The sequence below is a fragment of the Cucumis melo genome, chromosome 9, assembly GCF_025177605.1.
Source record: "Cucumis melo cultivar AY chromosome 9, USDA_Cmelo_AY_1.0, whole genome shotgun sequence".
NCBI lineage: Eukaryota > Viridiplantae > Streptophyta > Magnoliopsida > Cucurbitales > Cucurbitaceae > Cucumis > Cucumis melo.
Window position 1 is genome coordinate 23640667 of NC_066865.1, and position 21588 is coordinate 23662254.

The following is a 21588-nucleotide window of genomic DNA, read 5'->3' on the forward strand; positions in this document are numbered from 1 at the left end:
GTTAGCATACTATTAGTGAACTGCACAAGTCTACGTATTGATTTTTTATTGTTTTCTTCCTTTGTCAATTCCATAACTAGTACCAATGTTAAATCGTTGATCATTGGTTTGGAGATCAATTAAATCATTTGTTACCCAATTTTTGTAATCAAGAAATAGTAAAACGTAACAAAGCAAAAAGAATTTGTTCAGTGTATGAACAAAGATTAATTTGACTTTTACTAACATATATGTTGTTAACTCAACTGTACAAAAGCTGATTTAGAAACAGTTCTGTTTTGTTTGTTTGTTTGATTTAGGTAACAGTACATTCATCATCAAAATGTGTGAAGAAGGAATTCATCATTGCACAATCATAGTTCAACTCTCCTATTTTTGCATGTTTTTGCCTGAAAACACAACAATTATCTCAAACTCAAACCAATCTCAAGGCTGCTAATAAGAAAGAAGAAAACACACACACAAAAAGAAAAGAAAAAGCTTACCATTCTTGATCAATCAACATCTCATCCGTAAGTCCAAATTGTCTCAACTCTTTCTCTGTATGGTGTAACAGCAAAGTGTACCTGCGACGAAACCGTTTCAAATCACAACCGTAAGCCATCATCGTCAACTTAAACGACAATCATCAAAGTCAAAAACAGGTAGGCATAGCATATATATACAGTCATTCGGAAAGGCGATTTTACTACCTTCCACCAAAGCCTTTCTCCATGACAATCATTTTTCCATTTCCCAAATTGTTGAGTCTTTCATATTGATCAACAGTCCATTTGTACCATCTCATGAGGAAGACTCTAAGAGTGAGGCCATGGGAGACAAGAACCAAGTTCATGTTGGGATTTCTTTGGCCTGGTGGTTGAAACCTTCCAACATCAATGTCTGATTTCAATGTTTCTCTAAATCCTGTTTGTGTTTTTCTATTTGGTTTCAGTTACAAAACTATATATATATATAAAAAAAAAAAAAAAAAAAAAAACAAAGAATCTCTCGAGACAGTAAAAACACAAGAAAAAGTTGTTTTTATTGTACCTGTGATTCTATCATAAACATCTGCAGCAGATTCTCCATTGGGGAAGCGATAGAAAAATCTACCATATAGCATTCTCACAGCTTTCTCAACTCTCATTTTCTCTCTATCTTGAAAGTTTCCTTTTTTATACATATAAACACAAACACAAACCTTGCTTAGTGACACTTTAGACCTGTATTGTTGGGTTAAATTTTGTTAGTTTTTATTATACTTATTTCTATGCAAAGATTGTGACATTAACGTTTATAGTAACAATATCTTATACATTTTACGATTAATTTATAAGTTCCATACACATACTTTTAAAGATGTCAAAACTTTCAATATTGTTTTCAATAGATGTTTAAAAATTATGAAATACCTAAAAACAATTTGAACTTTCAATTAGTTATGTGTTCAATAGAATATTGAATTTTACAAATGTCTAAGAAAACAACAATTTGTATCCATTAAATATTTGAATTAGTAAAGTTGCATTTAATTTATTATTTTTTCAAAAAAATATGGAACTTAAAGTAAAATTAGAGTAAAAGTAGGAAAGGCGAAGAGAAAGTACCAAAATCTTGCTCTCGCAATCTGGGCTCTTCTCTCATACCGGCGATACGACGGCGGTGGAAGGAAGTGGCCAAATGCTGAAGAGTCTGGCGAGTTCTTTTGTAAGGAGAAACATAGAAATAAACACTCCAATCTTCAACTCCATCGCCGTCTATCATTTTCTTGATATTCCTCCCACATTCCTCCGCCTCCTTCATTCCCTTCTCCGTCAATCCGATTCTGGGATCGGCGATTCTTGTGTAGGCGCTCTCGTCCACGTTCCCTTCGCTCTCGCCGTGCCGGACCAGTATGATCCGGCGTGGTCTCGGCGGCCGGACTCCGAATAACGAGTAGCCATTGTTGTTGTTGATGGATTTTGGTTGCTCTCCTTCGGTGGTGCAACGGATTGGAAGAACTACGGATTTTGGGAACAAAATTGTGGCCATTGTTTTAGGGCCAGATTTCAAATTTAAAAATATCTCTCTCTCTCTCTCTCTCGCTTTTTCTTTTAAGAGTTCAAAAATAAAAATATCTATTTTTGTTGTCATCCAATCATATAATCACACTAACACATGAAGGTTTAGTTACAATTTTGATTCTCTCTATCTATGAAGCTATGTCCTTACTACGTAGTAATGTTAGCCGAAAAGGATTGCAACTATCGATATTCATTTCACTTGTCGGGTTCGTTTCGGACGGGACAATAAATTTTCATTTTAAATGGATAATGAAGCACAAAGTGTGAAGAATGAATGAATTTCTTTTTCCAAAATGAAGATAGGATGGAATCAAAGAATCCCTGCAAACATCTCTAGAGAAAAAAAATAAAAATTAACACACACAGTTCTATTAACAAGGGTCTTGGTTGCTTTACTTAGATAAATCAATCTCCACTCCATTTCAAAATCATCAGCAGCTATAAGAAATATTTGAGTGATGTATATGTAGAACTTTAAAAATCTATGAATATTTATTAAAATGTATTTAAAGAAATAGAGAAATAGTTCCTAAGTACAGAATTGATTCTTTCGTATGGAAATGTTAGAAGGCCCATTAAAGATCAAGATGGGCTTTTTCTATGTTTACAATTGGGCCTAGGTGAGTCAAGTACTATCAACCAGGCGGGCCCATGTTTTAACTTCCTTTTACCTTTGCAATTTTTGAAAAAAGAAGAAATTAATTAGGACCAAAAAGAAAGTGAAAATTAAGCCTCGTTTTATTATTCTTTTACTTCTCTTTCTTTTCTCTCTCTCTCTTTTTTTTCTTTTGTTAAAAAATATAAAAGGGAGAAATGTTTGAATTTATGACCTAGAGATGTATAATAAAGACATTTTTTAATAAGAAACGTATTATTAAATATAAATAAAAATACTAAGTATGCTATTTTTTATTCAACAATATATACGAGGAAGATTCTAATCACACAAATCTACTAAGTGTTTATATCCCATGAGAGTTGAATTATATTTATGTTTGGATTCAAAGAATTTTTGGGGGAAAACAATGGATAAATTGAAGCCTTTTGTATTTCACTTTTTTCCTATACAACAAAGTGGGGGAAAATAAATTTGAGAAAATAAAAATCATAATAATAATTGTTATGGGTGTGTTTCTTAAATTGTAACACCATTTTTAATACACATCACTTTAGTCAAAATCAATTTCAAATCAAATAAAAGAAATGTCCTCAGTCAATTTCTTTTGGGTATTTTCCAAATTAAACCAAACAAATCATATGCATCTAAATCTTTGGAGGTGTTAGAATTTTTAATTAATTAACTCATACACTATTTAAAGCCCCCTCTTTTTTTTTTTTTAACAAGATTCTAACTAAAACAAAAAATTCACAAACTACTTTTTTTTTGTCTATTCTTTTTCGGCTTGCCTTAGACCATTAGTAAAAGAACGTATAATAAATGAAGAACGTTAGAAAATTAGAAGTAAAAATAGGGTTGATCGATTTAATTTTCAAAAACGAAAAAAAAAAGATTATCAAATATAATCTAAAATATTAGCTTTCTTTTTTCCTTGATTAGGTATTGAAAAAAAAATGTGTATCAAATTTTATAGGCCTTAGTTTCAAATTTTTTGATTTGAGAGAGAATCTATTTTGATTATTAGGCTAGAAGAGAAAATGTTGTTTTTTTTTTGCTTTTTTCTTTTTTCGTTTTTCATGTATTGACTTTAGTAAACTTAATTTTTTTAAAAATATGAAAATTCCAACCTCCTAAAACATGTATTTAGAAATCTATTTCTTTACTATACTATACTACTAGGTTGATTGTGATTTTAAAACTTGAGAACATTTGAAGAGAATAAAAAGGACTATTGAATAATGTATAGCAAATTAAATGAAACCCTAATGAGATAAACAAAATAATAATAATAATAATAATAATAATAATAATAATAATAATAATGGAGAGTGAAAAATAATAATTAAATCCACGTAAGAAGAGACATTAAGAAAACATTGCTTTTCTCAAAGGGAAACGTTTGTTTATGTTGGGGTTTTTGTCATTTGCTTTGACTTTTGTGGTGTCGGTGACTCACCTTTCTTGGGAGCTTTGCTGAGATCTTTTTTATTTTTTCCCTTTATTTTTTTAATATATCAAATTTTCATATTACAACTATTTTTCTATTTACAAATAATTTGAAATTTGTTTATTGAATTTGTAAATATTATTTGAGCAATTTTTGTATTTACAATAATTTCATATTTAGTTCATTCTTCACCTAACTCTTCCATTCTTTCTTCTCTGTAAATTATTATTATTTTATTTCTCACACGTGTATTTCTTTATTTTCATTTTTCTTCGTCTGTTTTAATAGATGGGTCTCACTCTAAATAAATTATGAACAAAGGTTTGGGATCAAATCAATATTTAAAAGTAACAACTTTTGTCTACTCCTCTGTGATCCCTCTCTTCATACATACATAGCCTTTTCAAAAAACTTAATCATTTTCTTTACTTCTTTCTTTTTCTTATTTCATTTTTTCTTCCTTTGTTAATTTTTCATATCTATATGTATGTTTGATGTTTCTTAATTTATTTCTTTTCCCTTCCTTTATTAACATTTCACATTTTTAGTATTTTTCTAATTTGGTTTCATTTTTACCTTCTCTTCATTCTTTTTTTATAATTATATGTTAATTTAATTTTTAATTTTTAATTTTTAATATTTAGATTAATATATTATTTTATTTTAAGTTTTAAAATCTAATTTTAATTTTTTTTCCTATTTAGCTGTATTTATTTTATATTTATATATTTAATTTAATTTTGATTCTTAAATGGCTAAATATTTAAATTTATAAATTATCTTGATCGATATAGGTTTATTTAAATAAATTTTAAAATATAAATTTCAAATCTCAAATTTTAGAATGTGCATGTTATTTTAAATTTAAATTTATTATTTTTAGTATGATCAAAATTATTTAAAATTTACTTTATATGAATTTTTTAACTAGAATAATAATTTAGGTTATTTTTAATATTTTAAAAACCGATATTTACATAATAATATAACTAAGTTGAAGTTTAATTAACATCATTTAAGAAAATTGAATTGAATGAAAAATAATATTTCAAATCAATTTAAGAAAATTGAATTTAATGAAAAAGTTAGGTAAAATAACACAAGAAATTAGAAACAATTATCACACAATTTTCTTTTCTTTTCTTTTTTTATATTTTTATTCTTTTTTAAAAAATAGAGAACGAGAATAACTAGTTATCAAATATAGCTCCGTTTCTTGTTCTAAAAAAATAAATAAGAAACGAAAAACAAAAAACGATATTAAACGAATCCTAAATTTAAAGTATCGTAAAAATATTTAAAGTATAAAATACATAATTATTAATAAGATATAATTGTGATAGAAACATAGATAAGTAGAATAAAAAGTGAAATTACTTAACAATATTTATCTTTTAAACATCGTATAATCTAACAAAGATTTAACATAATTAAAATAGCTAATGTTGAACAAAGACGAATCTCCCCAAAATTTAGTAATTGAATAATATATTTTTTTGAAAGAAGAAAAAATTGAATGATCACCTAGCTATCGTTAGAGATGTGCATGCTTTATGTTTATTAAATATGTTGTTCCAAAGAAATAGATATTTAGTAAATACAGCTGAGATAATTTTTAAATGCATATGTTTCTATTTATTTATTTATTTTTGAGAAGTGGATTGATGAAAATATTTTGTATTAAATAAAATAAAATAAAATAAATAAATACATTTTGGGAGGGAAAGAAGAGAAAGACAATAAACGAAAAGGATGATTTTAAGAAAAAGAAAACAAAACATTGGATGACATCCAAAAAGTCGAAACACAAACGTGAGGGATCCGACGAATATAGGCCGTTGATTTTACAGGATAATCTCATGGGGTGGGGACTCACTAATAAATTCTGTGAGTGAATGTGATGACGTGTCAGACCCAGTCAAAATATTGCATTAATTCAAAGAATAAAATTTAAATCGATAAAATACTCGTAAACCTTGCTATTTTATTCTATAATTTTTATTGTCAATAGCGAAACATAATCGACATATTTGAATCAAATAAATCTAAATAAAGAATTATTTTTATTCTTTTTTTCTCTAAAAAATTCACTAAGATGTTTGTTTTGTATTTTTTTCCCTTAAATTCAAAAACTAAATTAAACATTTTTAAAAATTTGAGTATCAAAATATAATAAAAAACAAAGTCTAAGAATTTAAACCTAAAATTAGGGTAAGTCAACATTATTCTTCCTTTTGTCTTTTTTAGAAGTTTGCGGGGTTCGTGGCATTGAGGATGACCAAAATTTGAAGAAAAAGAAATGTCTTCCTTTTAAATTTTTTTGATGAAATTAGTAAAATAAAACCCTAACGGGTTATAATACATGAAACTCCGATTGTTATAATAGGAATCCCGAACATGATTTAAACTATAATGGTACGCTCCATTCATTCTAAATATATTTCATCAATAATTCTTAATATTTAAATAAAAATTGCAAGGCCATTATCTTCGCCATTAATATGAAGATGAATTAATTGAAACTTCAAAGTACAAACCATCATTCTTAGTAATGTGGAAGTTTTGACAAATTACATGAGTTGAAAAGTATGAAATTAAATAATAGTACTCAAGTTGTAAAGCATTGTTTTGATTGAAAAGTACAAAATATAATTAGGATTAGTCCTATTTTGTTAGGACAACTAATAACATGACTTTGTAATTTGAATTTCCAAAAAAATATGAATGTTAAATTACTTCTTTTTCTAGAAAAGATGTAAAAGGAAAAAGGAAACTTTCGAAATTTTGGTATTTGGTTATTAAATTAGGAAACTCCACAAATAAATATCTTAATATATATATTTGGTTCTTAATCCATAATTTGATATTATATATATATTTAGAAGTTTGTGATTTGATAGATCTCCACCGTTGATTTGACAGATGTGTTTTTCTTCTTTTTTATTTTATTTTTTCTAAGCATGTTTTTTTTTTTTTTTTTGTCTTTCATTCTAATGAAAAATATATTTTTGTCCTCATGCATGTTGATTTAATTAAAATTGAATTTTTTAAAATATTAAAGTTTTGTTTTTAAATTTTGAGGTCGATTTATTAATTAATTAAAATTAATTAAAAATCCCCCAATAATTAAAATTGAAAATTCTAATACTTGACAGTTCCATAATCAATAAACACAATTAAATTAATTTTAATTAAACTTAGGGTTTCAATTAAAAAAGAAAAGTCCCATTTATTTAGTTATTTTTAAATACTACTTTTTCTTGTAAATAATTAATATGTGATTATTAAAGAAAACAAAAAGGAAATTAGATTGGTCCACCAAAACATAATTTTCTATTCGTTTGCCGTCTTTTATGGTTGTATTAGTGGAGCTCTTTTGTTCTAAATCCACCTTTTATTTCTTCCCATATCACTTCACTTCATATATATACATACTAAAAATGAAACTTCTTTTATACATATAATATCTTTAATTAACTCAACTAACACCGACATAAAATTTATAATAATATTCATTTTTAAGTTAAAGTTTTGATTTTTCTATGCTAGGTATTGTTAGAAAGAATAACCTAATTTAACGTCGAAATTAATATATTAGTTATATTTATGATTATCTATTGATTTTTAAGAAAATTTTCAAAATGACGTAGAAATTTTAGAAAAAAATAACTATTGATCATTAATTGATGTAGTTTTCATGTTTTTTTTTTTTTTGTAAATAATTAAGTTTTCTAGATCATTTTTTACTATATAATAAATAAGTTAACTCGTTTTCTTATATTTAAAAACGACGGTAAAATCAGAAGTACAAAATTTAACGTGTGTTGTCGGGTATATATTTGTTTATTAAGTAGAGATTAAAAAGATGGTTATATTTTATTTACTAAGATAAATAAGCAAGAAATAAAAAAGAAAAAACATGAAACAAACAATAAATAAAAGAAAAATCCAAAGGTATACAAATGGAATCCAAACAACTCTTAAATTCTCAATTTGATTCCCTATAGGTCTAAAAGTTTTAAATTTAAATTCCTACAACTTGAAAAAAACCCAATTTGTTTCTTTCTTCTTCTTTTTTCCTTTGTTTCACTTGTCCATCCCTAACCCTATAGCCATCTAGTGAACTTGAATTTAAATTAAATTCAAACCAAAGAAAATCAATTTGATAGGTTTAGGTTATATAAAACCCTATACGAAATTAAATGATGATATCTCGACTGATATAAAAATACCATATTGTGAATTTCAAATCTTGATATTCGATTCTCCCACTTTATATTAAAAAAAAATAGTTTAGAACAAAAATAGAGTAAAATTTAGATATATATATATATATTACCCTAAGTTTATTGGTTAAATCATCAATCAAATACTTATAGCTCCAAAATTATAATTAGGAAACGAAACGTTGCTATCATTAATGAAAATTCAAGTAGAGGATTTAAAATGAATTAAATAAGACATTAAGTCACTTAGCATAAGAAACAATGATTAAGTTAGTGATTAGTATGGCTTAATGATGATGATATGGATTTAATATTAATTAGTCTCTTTTGTTGTTAACGGTAAGAGCATTTAATATAATATGTCAATTTATTTCCTCCATAAAAACCCTAATATAGTAATTTATTAAACTTTAGGTTAGGAATAGGATGATGATAAGCTGAAAATTATATGTTAATTATAGACAGTTCATTTTAAATATAGCTAAGAGGATATAGTGTTGAATTTAATTCTCTATTGCTATCATATTTATGGAAAAAGGTTATTTATTTATTTATTATTAATTTTGGAGTGAGATTTAAGCCAATTACTTCAATAGAAGAAAATGCTTAATTTGTAGTAAAATTTTGCTAATAATAACTTAGAGATTATCCACATTAGCATAACTAAATGTATTAAAATTACTTTGAAAAAAATTGATTAAAAAGAGTATAACCTAGACCAAGTAGTTATATATATATTTTTAGGGTAAATGGCAAAAACCCTCCGACTATCAATTTTAATAATTAAATGAGCCAAATTAAACTTTTTAAATTACATAGTTATATATATTTAATTTTTATCACTTATAAATCTAATTTCTTATAATATTAAAAAAAATTAATAAGAAAACCACCAACAATATCAATAATTAAATGGATAAAAAAAAATTAAACCATTTCATACAAATAATAATTAACCTCTCTAATATAACAAACAATAGGTTCTAATAATTTTACTTCTTAAACTAATTAATTAATTTTAAATTAAAAAAGGAAAAAAAAAAAAAAAGAGATTATGTTAATGATATTTACTTATGATTTTTTTTAGTTTCAAATATATACAAGACTGAGTATTAATGAAAACATTAAAAATATCTATAATTACGTAACTTTGAAAATCTAAAAAACTTACAAAACTACATGTTGACAAAGGTTTCTTGCACTATATTTCTCTTTAATAATAAATGACGCCATTTGACATTATCGAAGTAACAAAATGCATCCACTTATGCAGCCATCTATATTATATTTTGTATATATTAATTGTCCACTTTAATTATATTATAAGGTTGATCAATAACATAAACTAAACTAAGTTCAGTCGAAGAATTAAGTAGACGCATTATGGTAAAAGGGAATAGGATGGAGTTTTAATGATGCCCTAATGAGCAGTATGGGTTAGTAATTGAAAAGGTTGTATGAAATTAAACAAAATTAAATGGATTGAAATAATAATAAAAAAATATGATATATATATATATAATTTAAGTTGGTCCAAAAATGGAGCTCCTGGGGCAGAATAAAAAAGAAATGAATGAAGGGTGTGTTTAGAGAAAAAGGTGGCAGGCCTCTTGTTGTATAGGTAAAGTAGAATAATAGAATGGTCCATTACAGAATAAATAATAATAATAATAATAATAATAATAATAATAATAATAATAATTTCTTTTTTGAAATTTAATAATAAAAAATGAAGAAAATAATAATAAAATGGTGTGAAAAGAAAAGAAAAGAAAAGAAAAGGGAATGGGTAGGACCAATCTAGTATAGTTATCGTAGGTAGTTACAAGTTTCAATTTGGTGAAGGGAAAAGTGTGTGTGTATGTATGTATGTTTGTATGTATGTGTGTGTTTCACTTTTTCTCTTTTCTTTTGTTTTCTGTGTCAGTATTATTATATATGCTACACTACGACACACCATTCTAACCCTCCTCCTTTTCCCCCTCTCCTGATTGTAATAATATGATGTTCTATGTCTCAATTTCCAGCTTTTAGTTTTATTACAATTTAGAAATTCTATCGATATCTTTATATATACAATAACTAATGTTCTAATTCTTCTATTCTCTTCTTATATTATTATATGTATATGTTCTTACCTTCAACTACTTTCATTTATACTTTACTGTAATGACATAAATCACCTTAATGCTTCTCAAAATGATATCTAATGTCTTTCCTATTCTCCAGTTTACTTGTCTCAGTAAAATTTGTCTCTATACAAAATATTTCATTCTCACATACATACACACCATAAGAAATTTTATAGGGAGGCATCATCTAACATAAGATTGCTTCAAGCTAAACATTGAATCATAAAAAAACACCTTATTAATTTGTCATTTGGAAGTGATATTGGGTTCATTCACTTATTTTTCTTTTTAATGATAATAATATATAGAATATAAATATAAGAAGTAGTTTAGTTGAAGATCCTTCCGTACAATGTTACCTTTTGGAAGGTGGAGATTCCAATTCTTTTTTTTTTTTGCTTTTCCCACTTTGATACGAAAAGGTGGGCTATGTACGGTGTGACAACAATTCTATATTTTCTCATTTCGATATTTGATTTTCTCTATTTTTTTTTAAATGTATATAGAGTATAATGTCTTCTAGTTCTCAAGAATGTATAGATTTCAATAAAGCTTCTATCTTGATATTTTCTCTAATTTTATGTTCTTTTAATGTGATGAACAACAACCTCCAGGAAGTAGTTAAGGGTAATTGAATCAACAAAGTACCATCATTGTCATCAATTTGACTACAGTAAATCCAATTCTCATCTTCTCCATCAAAACATAGAATCACCTCCACACAATCAACGAATACGTACATTTCTACTAAACATATATATAGATAACAAGCATGAATAGACAAGAAAAAGTGTAGATGGTGATGAATGTAAATTAGTAAGAGGATGGAGATGGTGATTAATAAAATGTAAAGGAAAGTTAGGTAAGGGTTAAAATGGTAGAGTGTTGTTGGAGGAGGAGGAGGAGGAGGAGGAGGAAGAGAAGGAGAAGGAGAAGGAGAAGGGATATTTCTAAGTTAAGCGGGAAGGAGGGATGGGGGCGTAGGTTAGTAAGGGAAGTGATGACGTAATGGGCAGAGGAAGAAATTAGTAAACGGCGGAGAAAGCTTTGGTTTTGATACATAAGGTGGGACCACCCTTTTTCTTTTTCTTTCTTTTTAACCCTAAAACCATTCTTTATTCCTTCCCCACTCTCCCCATCCCCGCGTCTACACCACGCTCTTCATAACACAAATTCAAACTTCAACGTTCTTTCGATTTTTTTATCTTCTAATTAATTTGTTATAATCAGAAGAAACATTATATATATATATATTTATAGAAACGAGCCATCCTTTAGTTAAAATGAAATGGTATAAAAAGAGACGTACTAATAAAAGAGATGCACGATAATCAACTTAGTTTGGTTGCACAATCGTTAACATTACATATTGTAAAATACATACCGAACAAGGATCTGAAAAAATATATAATATATTTGAAAGTCTTTAATTTACCATCTTTAATTAAACATTTTATTTTCACATTTCTTATTGATCACTAATTAATGTTTGAGTTACTTGATTCAACATTAATGGCTTAAATGACCTTTTATAGGAACATATATTATTGTGTTGACCTTAAGATGGGTGTACATGATTTAATTAGTTGACATGTTTTACCATTTTCAATCTCATTATTAACAAAACTAAACTAAATTAAGCTTCTAACATCAATCAATCATGTGGATTCAATTCCCATCCAATCAAATTATTTTAGTACTAATTATATATATATATATATATATATATATATATATATATATATATAATGGTTAACATAGATTTTTTATTATTGATCTTATAAATTGAGGTTAAGTTTAGTTCTAATGGTAATTGATATGTACTCTCTTATTTGAAGTTCAAAAATTTAATCTCAGTGTACATCTCTTTAATTGTTACACCAGTTATTAGACCTCAAATAGAAGATTGGTTTTAAATGTTATTTATTAGGAAATAAATGTCACCAGATTTGTTTTGATCAACTACTCAATCGATAATAATATCTAATCAAAAAAATTGTTGAGCCTAAATATTTATCCCTTTATTATTCTGATCATATATAGATGTAGATTATTTTTCTCCACGTATTAATTTTATCAAATTTGAATATGAGAGAAGAAAAGTGTGTTTTGTTGATATGATAAATATAAAAATAACATTTGAATTTAATTACACCAACAATTATCCAAATTGAAGGTGATTAGGGTGAAATAATCCCCATCATTAGTAAATAGTATTAAATATAACAACATATGGATGTGTTATGTGGATGAAGATGTATTAATAAATATATACATGGAGAAGAATCATAGTCATATAACATATATGACAAATGGGAAAATCATAGAATATGGTAAAATCAAAGTTATCCATAAATATTATTATTAAAAAAGAAGAAGAAGAAGAAGAAGAAGAGAATTATTCACTTTTTGAATATTGTTGGTATTGAGACAATTGTAAATATATATAATGTATGACCAACATCCAAGTGGTAGTTCACATTATGATGTGGCAGACATTTGTTCCCACAACAAATTTATTATATGCTCATAAATGAATGTAATAAAAGTAACAAACCATAACAAGGGCCAATATAAATATTCAATCTCTATCGTCAAATACAATATAATACCATTTTTCATCATATTTTTCTAATTCTCTAAGTTTTATCTTTTAAATTCTACCTAAAATGAGTACGTGTGTGTGTGTATACATATATATACACCCACTCAACTAACTTAAAATTTATATTTCAACTTTACTATGGTTTGATTATTCTTTTCTATAAGTAAGATAAGAAAACGGTTCTTTTGTAAAAGTAGCAGAAAAAATTTATAGAGTTCACGTCCTTGTATTTTTTTAAATTGTAAAAATAGTAAATTTAAAAGTGGATAACGTTTTGCAAGCCATCTGATAATCCTTTTTTCTAATTTTTTTTGTCATTTTATGTAATTTTCCTAAAAAAGATTGATTCTATACTTTGAATAATAAATAACAAATTTAATCTACTCTTAATAGTTTATCTTTTTAAACAATTTTTTTTTCAAATGTAGTAAAATGAACCAAATTATCTACAAATATATCATAGATAGACTATGATATTTTGTCGTATTTATAAATATTTTTCAACGGTTAACATTTAAAATACTTTTCCTATAAAAACGACACTCAATTTTTTTAGAAAGAAAAAAGTTCTAACACCTTATATGTTTTAAGTAAAAGGACTAAAATTAGATATTACAAAATATTGGGAATAAAATGTAATCAAACTCAAACTACTAAAAAAAAAAAGTTAACATTGGTTTGAAAGGAATTTTATGTAATGGAACAAGTTTTTTTGTCTTTTGCATGATAGGACCATATTATTTATTTTATATTTAAGGCTACATGACATATTTACTTTCAAGCTTAATCTAACAAAATTATATATATATATATATATATCTTCTTCTTTTTTGGTACTATAGACGATTGTTTGTTGAACCAATATACCCAAGATCTCTTTATTGGATTATGTTTGTATGTCCCTTAGATAAAGTCTATATATATGTATATATGTATGTGAATTAAATTTTATTCACTTTTACTATAAAATTTAACAACATATTCACATATTTGATTCTACAAAAGATATTACTATTCTTTAGATAAATTTGAATAACTTTAAAAAGATTAAAATTGGACGATTAAAATTTCAAAAATTAAAGTTAAATAAATTTAACATTATTTTAGGAAAGAGAGAAAGAAAAAAGAAAAAAAGAAACATTTGGTGTTGGTTGTAATTAATGAAAATATAATATGCAGAGTTAAATAAAGTGTATTTTTGTATCATGTTATAAAATTTTCAATCATTATAGTTTCAAAAGAGACTCAACATGTAATGTTCTTATAAGTATATGGTCCAAAAACTCACATTTAACCTTAAATGAAACAGCTACAAAAAAAAGAGATAAATGAAATAATGTTAACTTTAATGTATTTGTCAAATATATAATAAACGTTACATCTCCCTCCAAAAAAATATTCTATCTAATTTTCATGTGAATTTAGCATCTCAAACTACAAATTAAAACTTACCTTAGGTTTAAAACTAAGTTATTTATATTAGATATATATTCAATATATATTTATACGTGATATTTGTAATGCTCCATTCGTGTATATATAGATACATACATACATATATATGGAAGAATCGATTCTACGTTCAAAGAATAAGAAGATATAGTAAGACTATAAAACCCTAATTTAGATAAGTCAAAAGGAATAAATAATCATCTACCTACATTAATAAGACGCACATTTTTTCTGTTCAATGTCACAATAACTCTACACAATTAAGCGTTGTCTTGGCTCAAAGCAATATTATATCAAATAATCAAATCCTGAGAATCTTTCTAAAACAACCTGTTGTTAGTCCACGAGAATAATCTTTCAGTCGAGTTCGAGTAGGCAAAGGCATGTAGGCTTAATTCATCAAATAAACACAAGTAGAGGTGAGCATGATATACCGAAAAGCCGAGCCAGTTAGTGGATAAGAAAACGAGAGGGATCGGTTAGGGTTGGTTTAAGAAAGTTTCGAATCGAGAATTTCCAAAAAGTGTTTCTAATTGTTAAATCGAGGTCGACCCTTACTCATCGATGTTGAGATCGGTTTGAACTTTTAGTAAACCGACTATGGTTAGTTTGGTGGCGATTTTGTCAAAAGTATCGACTTCTATTGACCGATGATCGGGCTTAGATACAAATATAAAAAGGCAATAAAAAAAGAAAGAAAAGATGAATTTGTGGAGCGCGTGAGTTAGTGTATATGTATGTGTGTGTATATATATATTTGTGAAGAGGAATTGGGTGGGAAGGATTTTAATAGAGCAATTAATATGAGAATTAGATGGCCATACCCATTTCCATTTGGACCACCTCATCCCTCCCTTTTTTTATGGCATCTTTTTTATTTTCCCTCTCTAATTCTCTCCCATTCCCATCTCCCCAAAAACGAAAATCAGTCATTTCTTTTCTCCCATTTTTCCCCTTTTTGGATTTCAGCAACCAAAAAAAAAAAAAAAAAAAAAAAAAAAAGGCCAATAAGAGGAAGAGGAAGAAGAAGAAAGAAAGATCAGGTCCACTATAAACTCATATCTCTCTCTCTCTTTTCTTCCACTGAAAAAGCCTGCCCACAACTCCCACTTGGGATTCCTTTTTTTTCTCTTTTTCTTCAGTAATTTCTTGGATTGAATCCATGAAATTCAAAACATAAAAGAAATAGAGAGAAGAATAAGAAGTTAGAAGAGAAGTGATATGGCGGCTGCTGTTGTTTGTGATATTGTCTACAAAAAAAATATTCTGCTTTAATTTTGTTCATCACTGCCTTTTCAATTCTAATATATTTTTTTTCTCTGAGTTTATTATTTTAAAATTAATAGAGTAAAGTAAATAAATAATCTTTTGGTTTTTGTGTATATTTAATAATAATAAAAAAAGTTGGTACCAAAATAATTGAGTTGGGATTGGGATAGGGATTGGTATTGGTTTATTATTATTATTTTTCTTTTTTGTAAAAAAAAAAATTTTCTGATTCCCTTTTTTCTCTTTGTTTCTAGGAAGCCCATTTTGGACAGATTTATCCCTTTTTGCATTGACCCATTAAAGAGAGAAAGAAGAAGCTCACACCCAAAAAAAAAAAAAGAAAAACAGAAAAAAAAACAGTACTTTTTTTTCTTTATGTTGTTGTTGTAGTTGTGCAGAACAGAAGAGAGAGAAATGTTTAAAGAGTAGTACATGAGATGATGATTACTTTTATAGCTTCCACCACCTAAAGCTCATCATCATCATCCTCCTCTATATTTCTCTCCCAATTTTAATTCATTATATCTCATTCCCTTTTCTATATTTTTATTCCTTTCCCTTAAAAACCCATCAAAATTACCCCATCGCAAAGATTCCTCCACCATCGCCGCCGTCTCCTCCTCCTCTACCCTCCACCCTCTCTTACCTGGGGGTTACTCTTCTTTCACTCCTTACTCTATCAAAATTCAAGCTTTTTATCTCTTACTCAAAACCATTCAATATGTAATGAATTGTGTGTGTGTGTGTGTTTTTTTACTTTGCAGATTAGATCAAGGTTGATGGAATTGAAATCTCAACAAAAAAGAATAAGAAGAAGCTCTTGGATTTGAAGATTGATCATAGATTGTACTATAAAGAAAGGGAAAATAAGATCTATCTTTTTTAGTTGATGGCTGGTGAGCTTTGTGAAGGGGAAGGAAAATCGAACGAGATGGTAGTTGGAGGAGAGTTTTATTACAATTCCAATTCGAATTCAAACAACATCCCTAATCAATTCACAAATCAGATCCAAACCGGGTTCGGTTCCACCACCGAACCTGCCGTGGTGGAGATGTTCAACAACGAGTCGAGTGGCGGTGGCGGTGATGGCGGCGATGATGATGAGTCGTTTCCCCAAAATATGATGGTGGTTGGACCGTGGGGGACGACGGCTACGACTATGGCGACGACGGATTCTTCTTTAAGATGTGTGTTTCCATGTGAACCAAATGAAAGACCAAGCCAAGGCCTTTCTTTGTCTCTTAGTTCTTCTAATCCTTCTTCTATTGGCTTACAATCTTTTGAACTAAGACAACAACATCAACAACAACAAAACCAATCATCTTTCCCCATTTTTCATCTTAGAAACTCAAAGTTTTTGGCCCCAACTCAAGAACTTCTTTATGAGTTTTGTAGTCTTGGAATCACCAATCATTCTTCTTCTTCACCAAAACACAAACATCCTTCTTCTTCTTCAACCAATTTCTCTCTTCACTCACTTGACTTCATGGAGTTGCAAAAGAGGAAAACCAAGCTTTTTTCCATGCTTGAAGAGGTAAAAATTTTATTTAATTACACTTTTTTTTTTCCTTTGCTTAACGTCACATATTTTCCTCTCAAACTTGGGTTAAAACTAAAACTTCTCTTCTTTATTTCAAATGGGTAGGAGTAAAAATCAAAACTTTAACAAGAAATTCATATAAAGTTCCCAACTTTAAATTTCCCCTTGATGTGGGATTGTGGGGGTCTTTTTTTTTTCCTTTTTCTTTTCATTAAATGCTCTTGCCCACAATCATAACTATTTCTGAAACCCTCCCATACACATATATACATACAAATTAACATAAAGAGGTTTGATCTTTGTAGGTTGAAAGAAGGTATAGGCATTATTGTGAGCAAATGAAGGCGGTAGTGGCATCGTTCGAAGCAGTAGCGGGGAGTGGGGCGGCGAGGGTGTACTCGGCGTTGGCGTCGAAGGCGATGTCGAGGCATTTTAGGAGCCTAAAAGATGGGATTGTGGGACAAATTCAAGCCACAAGAAAGGCAATGGGAGAAAAGGATCCAATTGCACCTGGTACCACAAGAGGAGAAACCCCAAGACTTAGAGTGATTGATCAAGCTTTAAGGCAACAAAGAGCTTTCCATCAAATCAGCATCATGGAAAGCCATCCATGGCGTCCTCAACGTGGCCTCCCTGAGCGTTCTGTTTCCGTTCTTCGTGCTTGGCTTTTCGAACACTTTCTTCACCCGTATAACCCTCTCACTCTTCCCTTCCATCGTTTTCGTTATCTGAAGTTCTTGTGCTCAATGGAGTACTAACAAAAACTTTTAGATGCCTTTGTTAACTCACTCAACATAGTCATAGTTGTCGTCCCTTCTAACATGGAACAGTATGGAATCGTCATCCGCATTGTTTTGACCTTTTCCAAAGAGGATTTAGAATCAACGTGATCATGGTCTTTTTTTACTCACGATTTACTTTTTGTTTTTACAATAAGTTTTGATTTTTTTTTTTTTACTTGTAACCAAAGAGAAACCAAAAGAGTTGAAGTAGTAATTTAATGGCTAAGGCTCAATCATTGATTTTTCTTGCAACACACATATTAGATTCCTTTGTTTTTCTTGCCCCTATAGCTTTCAATCATTTAATTACTTTCTCTCTCTTGTTCTTCCGTGGTTCTTATTTTCTCTCCATAAACCCAAAAAAAAAAAAAAAATTGTTTTATTATTATTATTTTTTAAAATTTTGTGCCAAGAGTTTGAAAATGTTGTTAAAATCTTTTGCAGGTACCCTAGCGATGTGGATAAACATATTTTAGCTCGCCAAACTGGTCTCTCCAGAAGCCAGGCAAGTCCAAGAAAAGAAAAGAAAAAAAAAACCCTAAATAATAAAAATACAATTTCATTCAACCACTTTCTTATTTAATTCAAGTTTACATTTTTCATATCTTCTCAGAGAATCCACTGTTTTATTTAAATATAATCAAACCCCACATTATTCTATTTAATGATTTGAAGAATTTTAGACATTTGAACCTCCATTTTCATGAAATGTGTACTTTTTTAATGAATTAAAAGATGTCTGATTTATAGGGTTTTGGTTCACATGAGAAGTAAATTCTTGATTTTTTATTTTTTTTTTTAAATTTTGTTGTGTTTGTATGTTTGTCTTGTTTTAATTACATAAAAGGGAGGAATCGAAAGATAGGTTAGTTTTGCCATTTGTATGTTTACATTTGTTGTTATATATTGGAACTTTTAATGTGTTTTGTTTATGGTTAGGTGTCAAATTGGTTCATTAATGCAAGGGTGAGGCTGTGGAAGCCAATGGTAGAGGAGATGTATTTGGAAGAAACAAAGGAACAAGAGGAAGAGATTGATAACAGTTTCAACAACAATGCCAACAACTCTTTTGATGGGGTGACGGATTTCAATGACGACATTGACGGTCATCGATCGATTGCCACACGACTAGAGGATCAAAAACCGACACCAGATCAACTCTTAAGAATAGACTCGGAATGTCTCTCTTCAATCATCTCTAGCAACTCGGAGAAGAATGATCATTCAAGAACAATTAAAACGATGCAAAACCACCACGGACACCACCAACTCCACGGAAACCACAACCACACCTTCGGACGAGTAGTGGGGGATGCATTTGGCACTGTAGAACTCGACTTCTCGTCCTACAACCACCATACAGGTAGTGGTGGAGTTTCGTACCATAACAGCAGCAACAACAACAACAGTCAACATTTCAACAACGGCAGTGGTGGAGGCGTGTCGTTGACATTAGGGTTACAACAGCATGCCGCAGCCGGGGGGAATGGAAACGGAGGTGTGAGCATTGCCTTCGCTTCAGCAGGACCGGCGGTGGGGCAAAACTCCCTTTTCTTCACAAGAGATCACATGGAAGAATGCCAACCAGTTCAATATTCCCTTTTAGATGGAGAAACTCAGAATCTTCCTTATAGAAATTTGATGGGTGCTCAATTGCTTCATGATTTGGCTGGATGATAATATATGAAATGATCAGAGTCAGCTGGGAAAATACTTTAGTTTTTTTAGGTATAGATAACTCAATAGCTTCAAATACTCCAATACATAATATACATAAAAGCTTTTTTATATACTTTGGGGGAGGGTTAGATTATTAATTATATATAGCTATGGTAGATCAATTTGCTTCTTCTTCTTTTTTTCTTTCTTTTTCTCTTTCTCCTTTAAACCCATCTACTTATTCAACTCTTTTTTCTCCATCTTCTTCACAGCTTCAAAGATTGGTTTTTACCCTATTGAATTTGGAAGGAATGATGATGATGAGATGATGATATTGAACTAGAAATATACAAATGGATGGTTGTGATTGGTACATATATTTATGATTTGTTTCTCTATTCAATATTTTGAATGTGTGGTTTGAAAATGGGATTGATCCATTTGTGGATGAGAGTTGGAATTGAATATTATTCAGAAAGCCCTTCAAAGGCTTATATATCAATATACTCATAAAAAAAGACAACAAAAATTTAGACGATAGTTCCATAAATAAGGTATCAATTATTATGCTAAAGAGAGATATAGGTTTTAGATTTGAATAATAAAGCAACTGGGTTTTAAAAGATTGAACGAGACAAATCGAGTAAATGTTTACACAGTTTTTATTTATTTAGACGTGTGATGTGAATGAACTCTTGAAAGAGGGTGTGGTGTGGACCATATTACTTTGGCAAATGAGTATGATTGTTCATACAAAGCAAATTGGGGCTGCATTAGCTCTTTGAAATTCTTTCACATTTGATGCCCCTTTAGCATCCACACCCTCTTGTTATGTGGTTGAAAAAAGATCCCTTTTTTCTTGTTTGTTTTTGAGCCTTAGAAAGTTTATCAATATCATAGCTAATTACTTATAATATAATAATTTAATTCATAGATTTCTAATTCAACAACATTGACTTTAAGTGTGTTATTTAAGAATATATATATATATATAGTTAGGTTCTAGTAAAGATTAGTGTATATATCGTTAACTTCTAGAGTATGAGTTTGAAAATTGACGTAATATTTACCTTTCTTAAGAATACGTATTAAACGGTTAGTCATTATGTGGTAGCTTTTTTAAATAATGTTTTCATCGACAAAGAAGAACACTTGTTCTCCCCTTTATGCGAATATATATTATTATATATATACTAATACGTGTTCCTCGTGAGTTTACATTATTATTGTTCTCCTTTTTATATCTACCTTACATAATTGTTCTATTGAACATTCTTAGGATTCCTTTGTTTCATTGCAATTGTGTACGTTACTACAAAGATTGTGCTAAAAATATTGTAGTAATAATTCTATTGATGCTTTAAAAACGTCGAGAGATTTAATTTACTATCAAGAATAAAAGAATATAACTCATCCAACAAAATGTGTTAAATTATATTTTATAATTTTTCTTGATTTTTTTTCCGATATAAACATCAAGTAAAGTTTTAAGTATTAAGTAATGTCCTTAAATTTATTTATTTTCGTTTACAACAAGAGCAATTTAAGTCTTAACTCATTGGGTAAGAAGATATTGTTATCATTAAGTTAAAATCTGAATTATAAATCGAAATGGTTGTGACTAAGTGTTGTGTTCTAAGTTCTAACATGAAAAAGTTAGAATAATTCAATTTGCATAAAATATGTACCGTAAACTTTAATGTCAGAGTTTTGGTTTCCATACCACATATTGGCAAGAAAGAAAAACTAGTGTTGTGTCGAATGTTATTTAAAAGCGTTTAACATCCTCTAAAATTTCAACGTTACCGAAAG

At 28.5% G+C, this 21588-nt stretch overlaps 2 protein-coding genes across 5 annotated transcripts; one reads left to right on the forward strand and one right to left on the reverse strand.

The window, feature by feature from the left end:
* Positions 1–196: 196 nt before the first annotated feature.
* On the reverse strand, positions 197–2099 carry LOC103482772 (phosphoglycerate mutase-like protein AT74H). Its single transcript, XM_008439092.3, has 5 exons — positions 1590–2099; positions 1033–1152; positions 693–906; positions 486–566; positions 197–389 (listed from the first exon to the last, which is right to left on the reverse strand). Exons 1-5 carry the CDS (start codon positions 2011–2013, stop codon positions 296–298), a joined length of 933 nt encoding a protein of 310 aa, XP_008437314.1. The 5' UTR covers positions 2014–2099; the 3' UTR covers positions 197–295.
* A 13276-nt stretch (positions 2100–15375) lies between these two features.
* On the forward strand, positions 15376–20153 carry LOC103482774 (homeobox protein BEL1 homolog). 4 transcript variants are annotated; one of them, XM_051089887.1, is made up of 6 exons: positions 15376–15569; positions 16050–16447; positions 16560–17329; positions 17641–18023; positions 18562–18622; positions 19057–20153. In XM_051089887.1, exons 3-6 carry the CDS (start codon positions 16685–16687, stop codon positions 19792–19794), a joined length of 1827 nt encoding a protein of 608 aa, XP_050945844.1. In that variant the 5' UTR covers positions 15376–15569; positions 16050–16447; positions 16560–16684; the 3' UTR covers positions 19795–20153. The 4 variants fall into 4 exon arrangements, with proteins under 4 accessions (XP_050945844.1, XP_050945843.1, XP_050945845.1 ...); XM_051089886.1 differs by having other exon boundaries at positions 16050–17329; XM_051089888.1 differs by lacking the exon at positions 16050–16447 and having other exon boundaries at positions 15404–15569.
* Positions 20154–21588: the final 1435 nt, after the last annotated feature.

Coding starts and splice junctions, on each gene's coding strand:
- LOC103482772 (XM_008439092.3), bottom strand. CDS start 2,013: ATGGCCACAATTTTGTTCCCAAAATCCGTAGTTCTTCCAATCCGTTGC. Junction 1,153..1,589: donor ATTGCGAGAGCAAGATTTTG/GTACTTTCTCTT, acceptor TGTATAAAAAAG/GAAACTTTCAAGATAGAGAG. Junction 907..1,032: donor TGTTTATGATAGAATCACAG/GTACAATAAAAA, acceptor AAACACAAACAG/GATTTAGAGAAACATTGAAA.
- LOC103482774 (XM_051089886.1), top strand. CDS start 16,685: ATGGCTGGTGAGCTTTGTGAAGGGGAAGGAAAATCGAACGAGATGGTA. Junction 18,024..18,561: donor TTCGAACACTTTCTTCACCC/GTATAACCCTCT, acceptor AATCTTTTGCAG/GTACCCTAGCGATGTGGATA. Junction 18,623..19,056: donor CTGGTCTCTCCAGAAGCCAG/GCAAGTCCAAGA, acceptor GTTTATGGTTAG/GTGTCAAATTGGTTCATTAA.